Source organism: Asterias amurensis, chromosome 13 (genome assembly GCF_032118995.1).
Source record: "Asterias amurensis chromosome 13, ASM3211899v1".
NCBI classification, from domain to species: Eukaryota; Metazoa; Echinodermata; class Asteroidea; order Forcipulatida; family Asteriidae; genus Asterias; species Asterias amurensis.
In genome coordinates, this window is record NC_092660.1 from 10,070,365 (window position 1) to 10,087,220 (window position 16,856).

Below are 16,856 nucleotides of genomic sequence, written 5' to 3' on the forward strand. Positions count from 1 at the left end.
AAAGGTTTTTATTCTTTCATTATTATCTCACAACTTCGATGACCGATTGAGCTCAAGTTTTCAAAGGTTAGTTATTTTATGCATTAGTTGATCGATACACCAACTGGCAATGCTAGTCTTTGCCCACTACCTTTGAAAAAGTCCCATTGATATGGTGGCCCCGAAGGGACATCGCATAACGCAAACGTGTGCGCACACGTATGCAATGTCGTGAAACAAATCGCGAATATGCGCACACGTATACAACATCGTGAAACAATTCGCGAATATGTGCGCACACGTATGCAATGTCGTGAAACAATTCGCGAATATGTGCGCACACGTATGCAATGTCGTGAAACAAATCGCGAATATGTGCGCACACGTATGCAATCTCGTGAACCAAATCGTGAATATGTGCGCACACGTATGCAATTTCGTAAACCAAATCGTGAATATGTGCGCACACGAGTGCGATTTGTTTTGCAATGTCGTGAATTTTATTGCATACCATGTTGCATACCATTAGGATGATGTCATAGTTGTGGATAATTTGTTACCGATCTAGGGAGTACTGTGGCGCTACAGCAGGCTCCCTCTGTAAAGCATGTGTATACCCAGGAACTTGGCACCAGGCCAAGGACGACCACACGCCTCGCTTGCCTCACAACAAAGACTACTGCTGCAATGACTACCGCTTATCTCACTGTTGGAAAGAAACCCCCCAGATCATTAGACATTTTATTCAAAGGTATGCAACATGGTATGCAATAAAATTCACGACATCGCAAATAATATTCGCAGACGTGTGCGCACATATTCGCGAATTGTTTCACGACATTGCATACGTGTGCGCACATATTCGCGAATTGTTTCACGACATTGCATACGTGTGCGCACATATTTGCGAATTGTTTCACGACATTGCATACGTGTGCGCACATATTCGCGAATTGTTTCACGACATTGCGTTCGTGTGCGCACATATTTGCGAATTGTTTTACGACATTGCATACGTATGCGCACACGTTTGCGATATGCGATGTCCCTTCAGGGCCACCATACCTTGATGATAAGCACGACAACACAGGCACCTGTTTCACTCGCAATAGTTGCTCAACGAACGGGGTTCGCGTGTGTAGAGTCCCCCGAGCAATGGCATGCAGTGAGTTCAGTATACCACACAGTCACTTCAGCACACTGTGAGGGCTCTACACACACCAACATGGAATCTCCCGGTCAGCAGGTTGACATGAATTGCAACAAATCCAAGTTTCGTATGCCAGATATCATTGCCAAGAAGAGGGATGGGGAAGAGCTGTCCACCCAAGAGATTGAATGGTTTGTCGAGAAGATGCCGAGCGTGGATGACAGTCAGATAGGTAAGAGAATCGTATAGTTAATCTCACGAAAATACAATCACCACAACAACAACACACCGGGGAATTCCCATTTTTTTCTGATGACGTGTTGCAATTTCTACCTCCATTGTTAAGACACTGCAGTGGACATTATTGGAAAGACCAGTCTTCTCACTTGCTGCTATCTCAACATAATGCATAAAATAACAAACCTTTGAAAATTTGAGCTCAATCGGTCGTCGAAGTTGCAGGAATGAAAGAACACGATAACGCTCTGTTATTGTCACACGACACGAAGTTAGTTGTGTGCGTTCTGATGCTTGATTTCGAAACCTCATATTCTACGTCTGAGGTCTCAAAATCAAATTTGTGGAATTGCTTCTTTCTCGAAAACTACTCCACTTCAGAGGGAGCCGTCTCTCACAATGTTTTATACTATCAACCTCTCCCCATAACTCGTACCAAGCAAGGATTTATGCTAATAAATATTTTGAGTAATTACCAATAGTGTCCATCACACTGCATTTAATGAATGATCCTTTTTCTAGGCCGATGTAGATTTAACCAAATGATCGTATTTATTACAAAACGAGCGACAAATTCCTGTGCCATTCCGGCCATGGCAGGCAATACTATGTGGAAACTTTGCATTTTGTGTCATAATATTTTCACATAAAAAAGTGAAAATCCCGTAGACCTATCCTGACACCGCTTTTTCATTATGAATATACCTATTATGAGGTTTTCCTTTTTTGTACAAAATGAGTGAAAAGTTGAAGCAGGAAAAGAAGAGTTTTCCTTCAAGTGAAAGCTGAACAAAGATGTGCCCATGGCGCAATCCATGATGTGCCCTCGATTTTTCGCGAAAGTTGAATCCTGCCCTGTTTATTCATCACACGAAAGCGAAAGCGATTCGAACGAACTGTGTGACATGACACGGCCCGTTAGTAGTGTGAACAAGGTTTGATGTCCTCGAACAAAATGTATGTATAAGGCACAACTTAATGAGAGCTGAGCATAGTTATTGAGTACATTCTATAATTACGGACGCAGCTGTGTTTTATCGTTATATGGACTTTCCTTTGTCCACTAATGACAATTATTAAACATTAAAAAAATAATAACAAAATAAACTATGGGCGTGTGTTTTAGTCTGCAAATAAAAATTATATACACATTTTCTCCTTTAATAATGGTGCCATTTAATAGATGTTAAATTTGCATCGGGGATAAAGAATATTAATTTTGGTTTTTACACATACACCGATGTGTGTTAGCACTGTATACTCCGTACTTTCCCGAGTCCTTTTTCACAGGACTCGGGAAAGTACTGAGTATACAGTGCTAACACACATCGGTGTATGGGTAAAAACCCAAATTAATAATGGTGCCATTTGCTACATTGCTGCACTTTAGGCTTACAATTGTGTTGGCTGGACAATAAAATCTGCCTTTAAAAACGTACAGGAGAATGTCTGATAACTAATGGTTCGAGGTTATACAATCTTATTCAGTTTTCTCCAGAAGACGATCACAGCATACTGATCGAAACGTCGAGTATAAACCAACAGTTCTTTTCAGAACCACCCCAACTCGTTAGAGATATATAACAATCATTTCAAATAATATTATTTGTGTATCGAACAATTTGTATCTATTTTTATGATTTGTTGTTGTTATTATTATTTTTCCTTCTTCCTTATTAGTTGTTTTTTTTTTTGTTGGGGGGGGGGGGGTGGGTGTTGATGTGAATCAATGATTCGTATATAAAGCAGTAATCAATGTACTTATGTAACAGTGATAATACGACCGCCAAAGAGGTAATTACAAAGTTCATTGCGTTTGAATGCTGGGCATTTGAATACAGGCATTGTTTGTTTTTATGATGTAAAGATACAGATCACAATTTTATCAACGATTAGTATGCTCATGGTCAACATTGTTTTCCAACCATCGATAGGAGCTTTTCTGATGGCGATGTATTTAAAGGGGCTCTCTCGTGACGAGACGGCGGCCCTTACCAAGGCCATGCAGAACAGTGGAGACTTGCTCCATTGGCCCCCGGAGTGGAAGGGTTTGGTGGTTGATAAACACTCCACTGGGGGAATCGGAGACAAGATTAGCCTACCCCTTGCTCCGGCCCTGGCCGCTTGCGGAATGAAGGTATAATAATGTAATAAATATAATGACGTGTGTACAGCATCACAGTAATAACATAAGAAGTATAAGGCCAAGTAAAAAGAAATACCAGTTGATCGTCCGGGTCTTTCTAAAAAGAGAAGGATGAGGGCATTTTATTTTCTGATTTTTATTTCTCTCGAAGGTGGCCGCCAAGCATTTTAATTCAAACTGGCAAACAACTCTGTAGTTTAAAGTCAACACTTATGTATAGTAACAAGTTCTTAAGTTACAGACAAAATTAAATTAATTTGTCTTTTTGAAAAAGAAACAAAAAATATATATATATGTAAAAAATAGTAAGAAACAAGGATGCGGCTTAAAAAGGATGAGGGAATGGACGATCAACTGGTATTATTATTATTATTATGATTATTGTTGTTGTTGTTGTTGTTGTTGTTGTTGCTGTTGCTGTTGCTGTTGCTGAGGAGCTTTCTTCGCCCATGCAAGGGCCTTCATTTTTGATGGCTCGGCATACAATCAAAATCATCAAAAATATAAATTACCAAATCACACTAGAATGTGTTTTGATCGGTATACACTGTATATAAAGTTTAGAAATTCGAAAAAAAAAACCGACGTTTGTTTTAGTAAAACTATGCCATTCAAAGGGTCGCATAAACATTTTGTAAAAGTAAGCCGGCCAGAATTGCAGTTGTAATCCATACTTTTCTTACCAGCATATGGCCGGGTGGACAACCTGCCATATTGGTTCAGTAACTAATCGGCCGTCCAAGTTGTTCCTTCGAATGCCGCCACAGATTTGCGATCGCAAAGAAAAGACCTCGATCGCAAAACCAGTAACAGAACGGAGCTGGGTCAGCATGATGACAACAGCAATAGTTTGCCGACCCATGGTATGCCGACCCATGGTAAACATGATACAGTTTAACCAGCCAGTTTCCCTAGTGCATAGGTTTATGCATAAAATGGGCTCCATGAACTGGCCAGTTTATTAAAATATGTTGTTTCTCGTTTTCTATTCTAATATTTTAAAAGTGCCAATGATTTCTGGCAGAGGTCTTGGTTTAACAGGGGAAACTCTTGTGTTATCCGGCTACAGAGTCGACGTTGCCGAGAAAGACATTCTCCCCCATTCTCGTAAATTTCATTTAACTGCGTTGTTTCTAATATTCAATTCTAATATTTTCAAAGGTGCCGATGATTTCTGGCAGAGGGCTTGGCTTCACCGGGGGAACTCTTGACAAATTAGAGTCGATCCCCGGCTACAGAGTCGACGTTGCCGAAAAAGACATAATCCCGATACTGGAGCAGGTCGGCTGCTGCATCGTGGGACAGACGAGCAATCTGGTTCCTGCAGATAAAAAGCTGTACGCCACGAGAGACGTGACGGCGACTGTGGCAAGTCTACCATTAATAACAGGCAGGATTTTTCAATATTGTTTACATCCGTTGTCAAAACTTATTAAAGCAAATGCAGACGTCACACTGTGCTAATAATGTGGTTCAAAACAAACGTTTATTAAGAAAAGAAAAAACAGTCCTTCGCGTGCCCCTTTCAAGAATTTCTTTAACCCTGGAATCCTTGGTTACAATGACATTATTTACAATTTTTCACAAACAAACAATTGAGAGTTTTACACATTATACTGTACACCGAGTCTGTAACACTTTTCACTGTGCTTAGAAGTTTTATAAAAATAGTAACTGACGTATTTATCTTCTACAGCGTCTATTATCTCCAAAAAGGCAGCTGAGAATGTGAACTCGTTGATCCTCGACACGAAATTTGGCAAGGGCACTTTTATGAAGACGATCGAGGAGGGGAGGCAACTGGCCAAGAGCTTGGTACGGACACATTCTTGGCATTTTTACCTATTGGAAGTTTTTCCCCGTTTATACATACATGGTACTGGTAGACCCTTTAAAGAAGAACGCCGGTGTCGCATGCAATCTATGTCATCTATGCAATACTATCCGGAGGACATTATTGCATATGCAACAATAACCGCCGGACGGTTTTACATATGCAATTGTGTCCGCCTGGAAACATTTGCATATGCAGTTGTGTCCGCCCCAATGCAAAACTGTCCTTGCAGTAAATTAAACGCCCTTGGTCGGCGGTACACGTTCGCCATTTTGTTACAAGCTAAGTGCATGTCATGAATGGCATGGGAAATGTTCGGCCGCTGGGTATTCGCTGCAGTCATAAAATACGTGAATATTCATGCTGCATAAATACGTAGGTTCAGTGCATTCACGCTCTCTTACGACGGTTTTTGCAAAGCCCCGGACACAATTGCATATATGCAAAAGTGTCCGGAGCAGACAGTATTGCATGGCGGACACAATATCATCTGACAGCGGCACAATGCAGGCCTGGCGTGATCTTCGAGAGGGCAAGGTCATTTCCATTTGATAAAGTGCACTTCCATTGGAAATATGGGGGAATTTAGAAGGGGTGCCTCAAGACATGGGTACTAGGGCAACGGCGGCCACGTTGGCCTCCATTATGATTGGATACGCATCTTTGTTGTTATCTTGTATGATTGGGGTGTGACCCCATTACGTCATCACTTGTCCTCATGTGCTTTATTCTTAACCCTCACTTGTCAGTCACACTTTAGGGTGTGCCAAATTCGTATGAAAAATGCCAAGCACTTCTTAGCTTAATTGGGATGTTTCCGTGAAGTGGTGCGTGATGTGGTGCGGATGCACAATTAGTACGCGCGTGAGCACATCTATACTGCATGCGAGCACAGGCAGTCTCTTTTAGTGTTTAAAGACAAATTGACATGACTGGGAAACGTATCAGGAAGTATAGGCTGTATTGAAAGTGAAATTGAAACATTTCAAAAAGTTCTCAAATCCACACTAATTGTATTCAGAACCCCAAGGCCACATCCGATAAGAGTTCCACATAGTTCATGTGCCGAATTCACCCCCCACCCACTGAGCAAGTTTAAGAGTGAACTCCTCAAAACGGACGTAAATGGAAACCAACGGAAATTGCATGTGTAGCCCTAGCCCTACCGGCCTTACACTTTCGTTTTGTACTACAGTGACGTCCTGGACATCAGGGTACATTTCTGGGGCGGAAAATGTTCACAGCTTCACAACTCAAATCTTACCTGCAAGAAACCACTAGTTTCAACAGATTCACATTCTATGGCGGCATACATTTTTCTGCGGTGGGTTTTGGTCCTCATATACAAAAGTCCTCATGCCTAGGGATAGGCAGCCACCTGTTCCCACCATAAATGCATACATCCGCTTGCTCTATGATCCATGGCATAATAAACGTATAGTCTGGACCAATTTTTAGTTTGATAATAACCGGACCAGCACAAGATTAATAAGGAACCCGAAAATTGAATATAAAGGTCTTTCGCACCCAGGCTCTCAAAATACACATCATTCTGTTGCATTTTGTAGTTTGATGCTCTTTAGGGAATATTCTCATTTAGTTTTTTGGTTGTACTCTCCATATAGAGCTTTGTATCTTGGAAAGGGCGCTTTATAAATAGATATATGTCTATAAGCACCTGCCATAAAATAAAGACAGACAGATAATGAGTGTTGGCCTCAAGTTACGTTAACTAGACTATAGTCTCTCATTGATGACCATGAGTTCAATATTATTACCAAAAATGTGTCTTTCTTTTTTAGGTAACAGTGAGTAATGCTTTGGGTATTAAGACTACAGCCTTGTTGACTGATATGAACAGCCCTATTGGCTGCACGGCAGGCAACGCTCTCGAGGTGGCGGAAGCCATACAGTGTCTGCAGGGATCGGGACCAGACGATTTAAGGGAGCTGGTGTGCCAGCTTGGTGAGGTTTGATGCTGTTTTCCTTAATAATGCAGTCTTCTTGATTTCCTTTCGGTTCATTGCGTCATTTAAGTTTCAAATTTCATTTAAAATGACAATAATGGGAAACCTTTTGGGACGTTTGGTGGCAGCATGAAGTAATTAAACACAAATCTGCGCAATTATGCGCATCCCCGGAGCTTTTCGAAAAGCGCTGGATAAGGGTATCCGAAATGATTATTATTTTTACACAATTCATATATATGTGTAGTCTTATGACTCGATTTCCTTATTGATTGAAAGTATTTTGAAATGAAATTCGTTCAATATGAATATCACCTGGTATGCCTTCTTTGCGAATTACGTGCTTTTCATGTTCGGCCCACGTGTTATCAGTGTGAATGGCGTCACTGCCGAAGCGCCCGCCATTTTGTTTCTTCGCAGGTACGGTTTATGGTGTGATCATCCATCGAAGCGTACACTATGTTATATACGAGAGGTAAAAATACGTTTGAATGGCGTTCTTTTAAAAGAAATGACATTTCAATATTTTGAGTTTGCTGTTTTTAATGTTGATGTCTATACAGGTGGACACTTGTTATTTATAAGTGGAAAGGCTGACTCCCCAGCCGATGGGATCGCAACCATCCAGACTACTCTACAGGATGGTACAGCTTGTGCAAAGTTCCAGGCTATGCTGGTGGCCCAGGGTGTCTTGTCGTCAATAGCCGAGAGACTATGCCAGTCTAAACTAGATCAAGTCGATGACGTATGGAAAGTGTTAGAGAGAGCGGCGTATACCACGGAACTACAGGCTGGACAATGTGGTACATTGACGCAGCTATTTTGTGTGCTCTTTTACCATTTTGCATTAATTTATATATAATATATTTATAATATGACCATCTGCACCAGAAAGTTGGTATAAGTATAGATAATGTTCGTAGCTAAGTTACGTACCACTGATCAGTGCCCCCCGCCCCTCCCCCTTGAAAAACAATGAGGCTGGCTTTACGCATTATTTTCATCCAAATACGTGGGTTTCTCCAGTGTTTTCCGGCCCTTAAACAAAACCCGAGCTTAAAAATAACGACTAACGGAGAGCTGTTGATAGTGTAAAACATTGTGAGAAACAGCTTCCTATTTTTGAAGCAAGACAGGCTCTATAAGGAACAAAATCTACCTGGCAAATACAATGAAGATGCACGTGGTATTAATACCGCAAACATTAATGTAACAGTAATTCTAATTTGATGCACCCATGCCTGTATCTTTTACTAACGATATTAATTATAGAAACAGAATATCAAAGTGTTGTAATATTTTTGTTTATCCACAAGGTTACGTTCAATCTATTGACGCTCTTGCCCTCGGCAAGGTCATCCTGGAGCTTGGCGCTGGGCGGTCCGTGGCGGGAGCCGACATCGACTACTCGGTCGGCTTTCGGCTTCTCGTCAAAGTTGGTTCACAATTGAAAAAAGGTGGGTGACAAAGTATACATTTGGATAGGATAAGACTTAAGGGCGATACAAACCGGCTCTCACTCAGCCAGAGCCACCACTACGCACAAAGAGATTTTACACGGTGTCACTGCATTTACATTTTGGGTAGGTTTGACAAGAATTCATACCGTTATAACAACCACAAAGCAACAACTTCCTACTGCCAAGTTTTCTATAACAAAACTATATAGAGGAGACTTCCTTGACTTTCGATCCAAACCGGATCTTCGTCAGAGGCATGTGAATTACTAGACCATCGTATCTTTTTCAAATCGATAAAAATCTGCGTGCGAAAAAAAACCTAACAAAAACAAGAGCTGTCTCGCTGCGCTGCGCTACGAAACAGAACAAAAACAAGAGCTGTTTCGCTGCGCTGCGCAACGAAACAGCTAATAAAAAAATAAATAAAAAAACTTTAACAAAAAACAAGAGCTTTTTCGCTGTGCTTCGCTACGAAACAGCTAATGAAAAAAACTTTATCAAAAACAAGAGCTGTCTCGCTGCGCTGCGCTACGAAACAGAACAAAAACAAGAGCTGTTTCGCTGCGCTGCGCTACGAAACAGCTAATAAAAAAAAATTAACAAAAAACAAGAGCTGTTTCGCTGCGCTTCGCTACGAAACAGCTAATAAAAAAAAATTAACAAAAAACAAGAGCTGTCTCGCTGCGCTGCGCTACGAAACAGAACAAAAACAAGAGCTGTTTCGCTGCGCTGCGCTACGAAACAGCTAATAAAAAAAAATTAACAAAAAACAAGAGCTGTTTCGCTGCGCTTCGCTACGAAACAGCTAATAAAAAGAAATTAACAAAAAACAAGAGCTGTTTCGCTGCGCTTCGCTACGAAACAGCTAAAAAGTAACGAAACGAAACAAAAGCACAGTGCTGGTTTATGATATATGTTTTACGAGACAATTCAAAACAAGAATTAATTCATGCAAGTATTTTTGATGGTTGTTAAAGCCTTGCTGGTACTACATTTGTAGAGAGGATCGCTGCGGCGTGAAGGCTTCGATTAAATCCCATCACCATAAAAGCTTTATAAAGTACAACCGGTGAAGCAGGTTGACCTCTACACCAAACAGCTGTTAAAAAACTTCACTCCTCTTTTGTAGCATGGGCCATGACCGGCCCGGTACGGTTCTAACCTCCAGTACGCTGATTCGGTAAGCAGACGACTCCCGAGTGGAAACGGCAATTGCAATTATCAAAGTGGTTTCTCTGAAGACGAGCAGTTACTGTTCGAACTGTCGAACCCATTTTGATCTTTTTGGTTACAGCCAACACTACTCACACAAAAGAGATTTACACACGGTTGTAGCCGCAAGTTGTTTATAAAATTTGGCTCAGCACATATTACGGTTTGAATCAAGCCATGGGGATATAGAGAACTTTGCGTGCCGTCATTATTCTGGAGCAAAAACTAGTACACGTGGTTGTCATCGCATTGAGTATTATGGCTCAAAATACACATTACGTCTTGAATAAAGTCTAAGGATGAGGGATAGAGAACCCTGTGTTACGCTGGAGCAGAACAAAAACTAATGCAAACTTTTCCCGCCCGTTTTAGGTCAGAGCTGGATCAGCATGTATCACAACACATCACCGCTATCTGAAGATCACATACTGAGGTTACAATCTGGACTGGTGATTGGATTAGACAAGGTCACACCGCCACCTCGAGTTCGTGAGGTCATAACTGCAGACTAAAGTTCATACCCTAGATTGAAATTTAGGCCAAAAAAACATGTTTAGCGTCCAGCCTTTTTTAAAAACAGGACACATTTATTTTTTCGGCCCCAAACACATTTATTTTTTCGTGAGTGAAAAATATGGTTTTGTTGGGGCCTTTATATTATGGTCCACCCCACTAAATAGGAAGAAAACAGAGCGTCGACCTAATTATTGTTTTGTAGACCCCTCAAAATATTTAGACATTGAGATCCAAATAAAAGGGATACAATGTGAACCTTTAAGACTCTCCTCATATCAAATTGAGCAGAGGATAAGGACCAACGGATAAGTTTCCCTTTAATGTAAACACTTTTGTGAGACTTCTAAGTATTTTTCGTGCATTTTTGAATAATTATTTAGCATTTTGTGCTGTATGGTATGGGAGCTTGTTGTTTTGGTGTGTTTTTATTTATTATTTGGAGGGGGAAAATAGACGGGCTTGGACTCCCCATATCAAATTGAGCAGAGGATAAAGTTCAAGAACCAACGGATAAGTTTCCCTTTAATGTAAACATTTTTTGTGTGACTTCTAAGTATTTTTCTTGCATTTTTGAATAATTATTTAGCATTTTTGCGCTGTATGGTATGGGAGTTTATGTATGGGTGCACCCTATAGGCCGTGTGCGAACGGGCGGCTTACAGCTTTACGGCTAAAGCTCTACGGTTATATTTAATAGTTTACTTTAATTTTCATAAAAGCAGCCATTTTATTAAAATAAAATGGCCACAGTATTGTAGTCCATATATATAGGAGCAGTCGGCCGTAGCCGTGGCGGCAAATTCGGATACGACCTTGTTACACGCACATGTCGGCATCCGCTACTGTTTAAAGGCTCCCTCTGAAGTAACGTAATTTTTGAGAAAGAAGTAATTTCTCACTGAAATAATATTTGAATTGAATTCGAGACCTCAGCTGAGGTCTCGAATTCAAGCATCTGAAAGCACACAACTTCGTGTGAGAAGGGTGTTTTTTTTTCCATTATTATCTCGCAACTTCGACGACCAATTCCGCTCAAATTTTCACAGGTTTGTTGTTATGCAATTAGGCCACGTTGAGGTACACCAATAAGAAGACTTAACTGGTCTTTGACAATAACCAAAGGTGTCCATTGCCTTTAAGAGGTTTTCAAAGAAATTGCAGTTTACTTTTAAGTGTGCTTTATTATTTGTTTTGAGCAACAGTCGTTTATATCTCTTCTTCGAAAAAGTTTGTTTGATATTTGTTGCGAGACTGACGTAATTAAATTCTTGGTTAGCTGTTACGCGATTAAAGACATTAAACAAAGTGTATAAACTTTTATGTGTGCTTTATTTGTTTTTAGCAAGTCTTTTATGTCTCTTCGGACAAATTTGCTTGATATTTGTAGCGTGCTATTATCAGTTGGCCATTATAGCATGGTAGCTGACGTCATTAAATTCTGAGAAAATCTGAATTAGCTGTTACGCAAGAGTTTAAAATTGCATAAACTTTTATGTGTGCTTTATTTGTTTTGAGCAACAGTCGGCTGTACCATAGCCTTGTCCAAGGCTCTTTACGCAAGCACCCTGCTCTGAATTTGCATATTACACATCTGTCACGATCGTACTTGCTATACAGCATACCGTGGGGTCGAAGTACGTTTTTCCCATAGTTTTCGAACCTCGTATGTTAAACGAGGTTGAAAAACCTCGAAAAACCATGCTTCGACCCCACGGAATCAAGTACTGTTATATACCGTGCAGTTTTTTATGCAGTTCGTGAACTCAGAGCGGTGTGCTTGCGAATGCTTGTGCTACAATGGAGGAATTGCTCCATGGTGATACACAGGTATCTTTATTATCTATTCTGTCGATAAATGTTCTTTATATTTATAGCCTGCTAGTATTAAAGCCATAACAGCATGAAAGCTGACGAAATTATATTCTGAGAAAATCGTATGAGCTGTTACGCGATTCAAGAGATTTACATGAATTTTTAAGTGTGCTTAATTTGTGCCTGCAAGAGCAACAATCGATGGTATACACGTATCTTTTATTATCTCTTGTAAGTTTATCAATATAAACCACAAGGGAAACTGACTGGGTAAATTTTGAAATGATTTTTGGGTTGAACAAAGAATTGACTAGAGTGGGATTCGAACCAACGACCTCCGAATTAACGTGCCCATGCTTTACCAACTGAGCTATCCAGCCCTATATTGGCGGTGTCCCTATTTTGTCAGTATCTTTGTTCGGTAAGTTTGTTTGATGTTTGTCGCGTGGTTTTATCAGTTGTCCATGGCCATAATATCTCGTGAAAGCTGATGTAATCCAATTCTGAGAAAAAACCATATCAGCTGCAAACCTTATGCAATCATAAGCCTGTTGCTTTTATTAACCTTCGAGGCTGTTGCTTGTATTAACCTTCGAGGATAGACTCTGCTTGGGTCGAAACATCAGGCTTATTAACTTGTTGTAAATTATATTTTGTGCACTACTTTGCAGATATGTAATCTGAAGTTTTACAAAACCACAAAAGGAAATAATTTTCCCCCGACAGTTCTTACACGTGTTACTGTAACGTTGTTGTTGACTCCCCCTCATTAAACACAATTCCTCATATGTTTGTTTCACTATTTTACATGTTTATTTCAAATAAATAGCGGATATACACATTAATTATTTGATTTTGTTACGTAGAAGCTTATGAATGAAAAGCTACACAATTTTGCAAAAATAATAAATAATTATGGATAAGATACTAAGCAAAAAAAAACACACCCCAAAACACAGTTGATCGTCCCCGCCCGCATTCTTTTTGGGGGCCGCATCTTTTTTTTCTATTTGTTATTTTTCGATTTTTGTAAAATTAGTGAAGGCCTACAGCAAATCTTTTTAGTTTAATCCGACCCTGTTAATAATAATATTAACACAGGTCCTCATGCAACAAAAAAGTATAAAATAAGTTTGCGATGGGTTCAAACTGAAGAATTGGTGGCCTGTTTGATTAAAAATTCTAAGCGGCCATGTTGAAAAAAAAAAGAAAAAAAAAGGCCCTCATCCTCCTCTTTTTGAAAAATCCGGACGATCAACTGGTATTTTTTTTTAATTGGCCTTTAGAACATCATACTATATTTTTGAGACTCAGATATGAACATAGTTTTGAAAGACAACCTGCAGCAAGTATTAATACGATAACATATCGTTTAAATGTTTACAAATTTTTCACAAAAATGTGACCTTAGTACCATCAGGGGAGAGTCATTGCCGCCAGAAAACAAAGGTCTGAAAACCAGGTACATTGAAATGTTGGTACATGTATTTCCACCTTTTGGTAACGCTAGGAGTTATAGATTTCATGGAATTTCTAGACACGGTATCCCATAACCAGAGATGTTGTTTAATGGCACTGGACACTATTGGTAATTGTCAAAGACCAGTCTTCCCTCTTGGTGAACCTCAACATATGCATAAAATAACAAACCTGTGAAAATTTGGGCTCAATTGGTCGTCCAAGTTGCGAGATAATAATGAAAGAAAAAACACCCTAGTCACACGAAGTTGTGTGCTTTCAGATGCTTGATTTCGATACCTCAAATTCGAATTCTGACATGTCTGAAGTATCGAAATCAAATTCGTGGGAAAATTACTTCTTTCTCAAAAAACTACGTCACTTCAGAGGGAGCCGTCTCTATCTCTCTTATACTATCAACCTCTCCCCATTACTCGTGACCAAGTAAGGTTTTATGCTAATAATTATTTTGAGTAATTACCAATAGCCTTTAAAATAGATCATGAAAACGGGAAAATGGAACTTGTTTTCCGTTCACTTATATTTGATATTTGTTTGTATTTCTAAAAATCAAGGCTCATGAAATTATTTTGGGCTACAGTTTTTGTCATTAGGTTGTATTTTATCAACGGTTATCTTGAGAGCCTCTATTGTGTTCGTGTCTAATCTAATTTATGGACTTCTTCCGATATTATAATATTTACACAAGTTGACCTTTTTGTTTGCCATTTTGTTATCGTTTTACAAACTATTTTTTTAAATAGCTTTGGATTTGAAATAAACCTTTAGCAATTACTGCTATACACAGAGTTTTTGTTTCATTTTATGACTACGTACTGTAAGAGGAAGATAAAACAATGGTGACCTTTTTACAAGATTTTATGTTTGCATCCGGATAAAGAATATAATAAAAAAAAGTATATGCTTTATCCCCCATGAAAATGTTTTCTCTTTTTAAGACAGTGGACACTATTGGTAATTGTCAAAGACCAGTCTTCTCACATGGTGTATCTCAACATATGCATGAAATAACAAACCTGTGAAAATTTGAGCTCAATTGGTCGTCGAAGTTGCGAGATAATAATGAAAGAAAAAACACCCTTGTCACACGAAGTTGTGTGCGTTTAGAAGGTTGATTTCGAGACTTCAAGTTCTGAACTTGAGGTCTCGAAATCAAATTCGTGGAAAATTACTTCTTTCTCGAAAACTACGTCACTTCAGAGGGAGCCGTTTCTCACAATATTTTATACTATCAACCTCTGCCCATTACTCGTTACCAAGTAAGGTTTTATGCTCATAAATATTTTGAGAAATTACCAATAGTGTCCACTGCCTTGAAATCGTTTTAGTACTCAACGGCCTCTATAGCCATTGGCTAGCCTGGTGGTCTAGCGGTAAAGTATCTGCTCCAGAAATGAAAAGGTTGAGGGTTCAAATCCCACCACAGTGATTTGACCATGGATACAGAACTCGGGAAAGTTATAAGTATACAGTGCTTAATACACAATGGGTATCAAACAAATCATAGTGCTCTTTTTTAGGTTGAAAAACACACACAAAAAAGTGTGTTTTTAAGAGACTAATTCCATGTTATCTTCCAAAAGATAACTTTTTCAGGATTATGTACATCAATTATTTCAGAAAGTAAATACCAAAGCTACTCAGGCATGCAACTGTAACTTCACCAAAAAGAGGAAATAACACAATTTCAAGGATTTTGTATAGTATTTTTCAATTTTGAATGGTAAAACTGTGATTAAAAAAAGATGAAATCAGCTGATCCGAGGAAAGTTGCATGCCTGGCAGTGGCTACTAAATCCAGAAATCTTGCCACGGAGTAACATGTTACCAGCCAACCTGGCACTGATGTGTACATATTATAGATGCGACTGGTTTTCTGCTACATCTGCTAAGCAAGTTTCAAAAGAGGGCACTGGTTTACAGTACTCCTAACTTATGAATGTTCCAAGCACACCTTTTTGTTTAAGGAAGACTGCACCATGTCCATAGCTGTTACATGGAATTATAAACTCGACACATCTCAAGGACATGGTCAGTGCAAGTGCAGTAACCGGGTTCATGATTTGGGTTCATGATTTGTTCAGGCTTTGATTTCTATACTCTAAAAACTAAAGAGTTGAATCCAACACTTGCATGAGTTCGGTGAGTGACTACACTTTGAAAGTGTTGAATCCAGCATTTTATATGTTAAATCCAGCATTTTAAAGTATCCGGTCAACAATTTAGGTGCCAGTGTAACAATTAAAAAGCAGATCCAACAATTCAAAGGAATTTGTTTGAGAAATGTTGAGTTAACACTTAAATTTGTTGAATTAACCCTTTCTGTGTTGGATCAAAAAATAAAAATGCTAGACTTAACAAATACTGCTGGATCCAACACTTTCAAAGTGTAGTCACTCACCGAACTCATGCAAGTGTTGGATTCGACTCTTTAGTTTTGAGAGTGTAGTGTGCTTATATTTCTCAATGGTGTACTTTTCTTAAACTGATGACTAAATGTATGCAATTTTCTTATGCCATGAGAGAGCGCAATACAAAATCAATAAATTATTATTAATTATGATTTCCATGTACAGCCATAGATCCGCTATGATTATGATGACAGCCTCCCACCCTACAACGAATTTGTTAAGCACCGTAAAATCTAGCTTAGCAGATTCAGGTTACCAGCCAACTTGCCATGAAATACACATTGACTGTATCCAGCTCCCAATAATCCTCGCTAAGCAATTGCATTGGATAAGTATTTGATTCTTCTTGAGAAAAAAAAAAAAAAAAAAACCCCGGCTTGTACCGACTTCAAAGAAGTGATTGTTCTTCTGCCAATAACTTACATCTCTCCTGAGTTAAAACCATCCCTGCCAACCCATCAACAACACCCCAACCCGTAAAGAGTGGACGAAATCTCACTATGTAATAACAGTGTCTGTGCACTTAACAGTCCATTCTTCCGAGTCTTTCTCCGGCATTATATGATGACCAATCTGCAAAGGTCAGAACACACAAAATTTGAGGTTAATGGTCTACTTGTTCTCTTATCTGTCAATAATTATTATTATTATGC

At 39.2% G+C, this 16,856-nt stretch overlaps 2 protein-coding genes across 2 annotated transcripts in view; one reads left to right on the forward strand and one right to left on the reverse strand.

Moving 5' to 3' along the window:
* The first annotated feature begins 1,051 nt into the window (after positions 1 to 1,051).
* LOC139945962 (thymidine phosphorylase-like) lies at positions 1,052 to 11,226 on the forward strand. Its single transcript, XM_071943505.1, has 8 exons — positions 1,052 to 1,361; positions 3,301 to 3,503; positions 4,674 to 4,902; positions 5,209 to 5,327; positions 7,149 to 7,311; positions 7,877 to 8,116; positions 8,630 to 8,770; positions 10,358 to 11,226. The coding sequence occupies exons 1-8, from the start codon at positions 1,205 to 1,207 to the stop codon at positions 10,495 to 10,497; spliced, it is 1,392 nt and encodes a 463-aa protein (XP_071799606.1). The 5' UTR covers positions 1,052 to 1,204; the 3' UTR covers positions 10,498 to 11,226.
* LOC139945961 (EF-hand calcium-binding domain-containing protein 7-like) overlaps positions 10,718 to 16,856 on the reverse strand; it is a 30,443-nt gene continuing 24,304 nt past the window's right edge. The window contains exon 14 of the mRNA XM_071943504.1: positions 10,718 to 16,776. Coding sequence (XP_071799605.1) covers positions 16,702 to 16,776 — 75 coding nt within the window. The 3' untranslated portion in view covers positions 10,718 to 16,701. The remainder of the gene's footprint in view (positions 16,777 to 16,856) is intronic.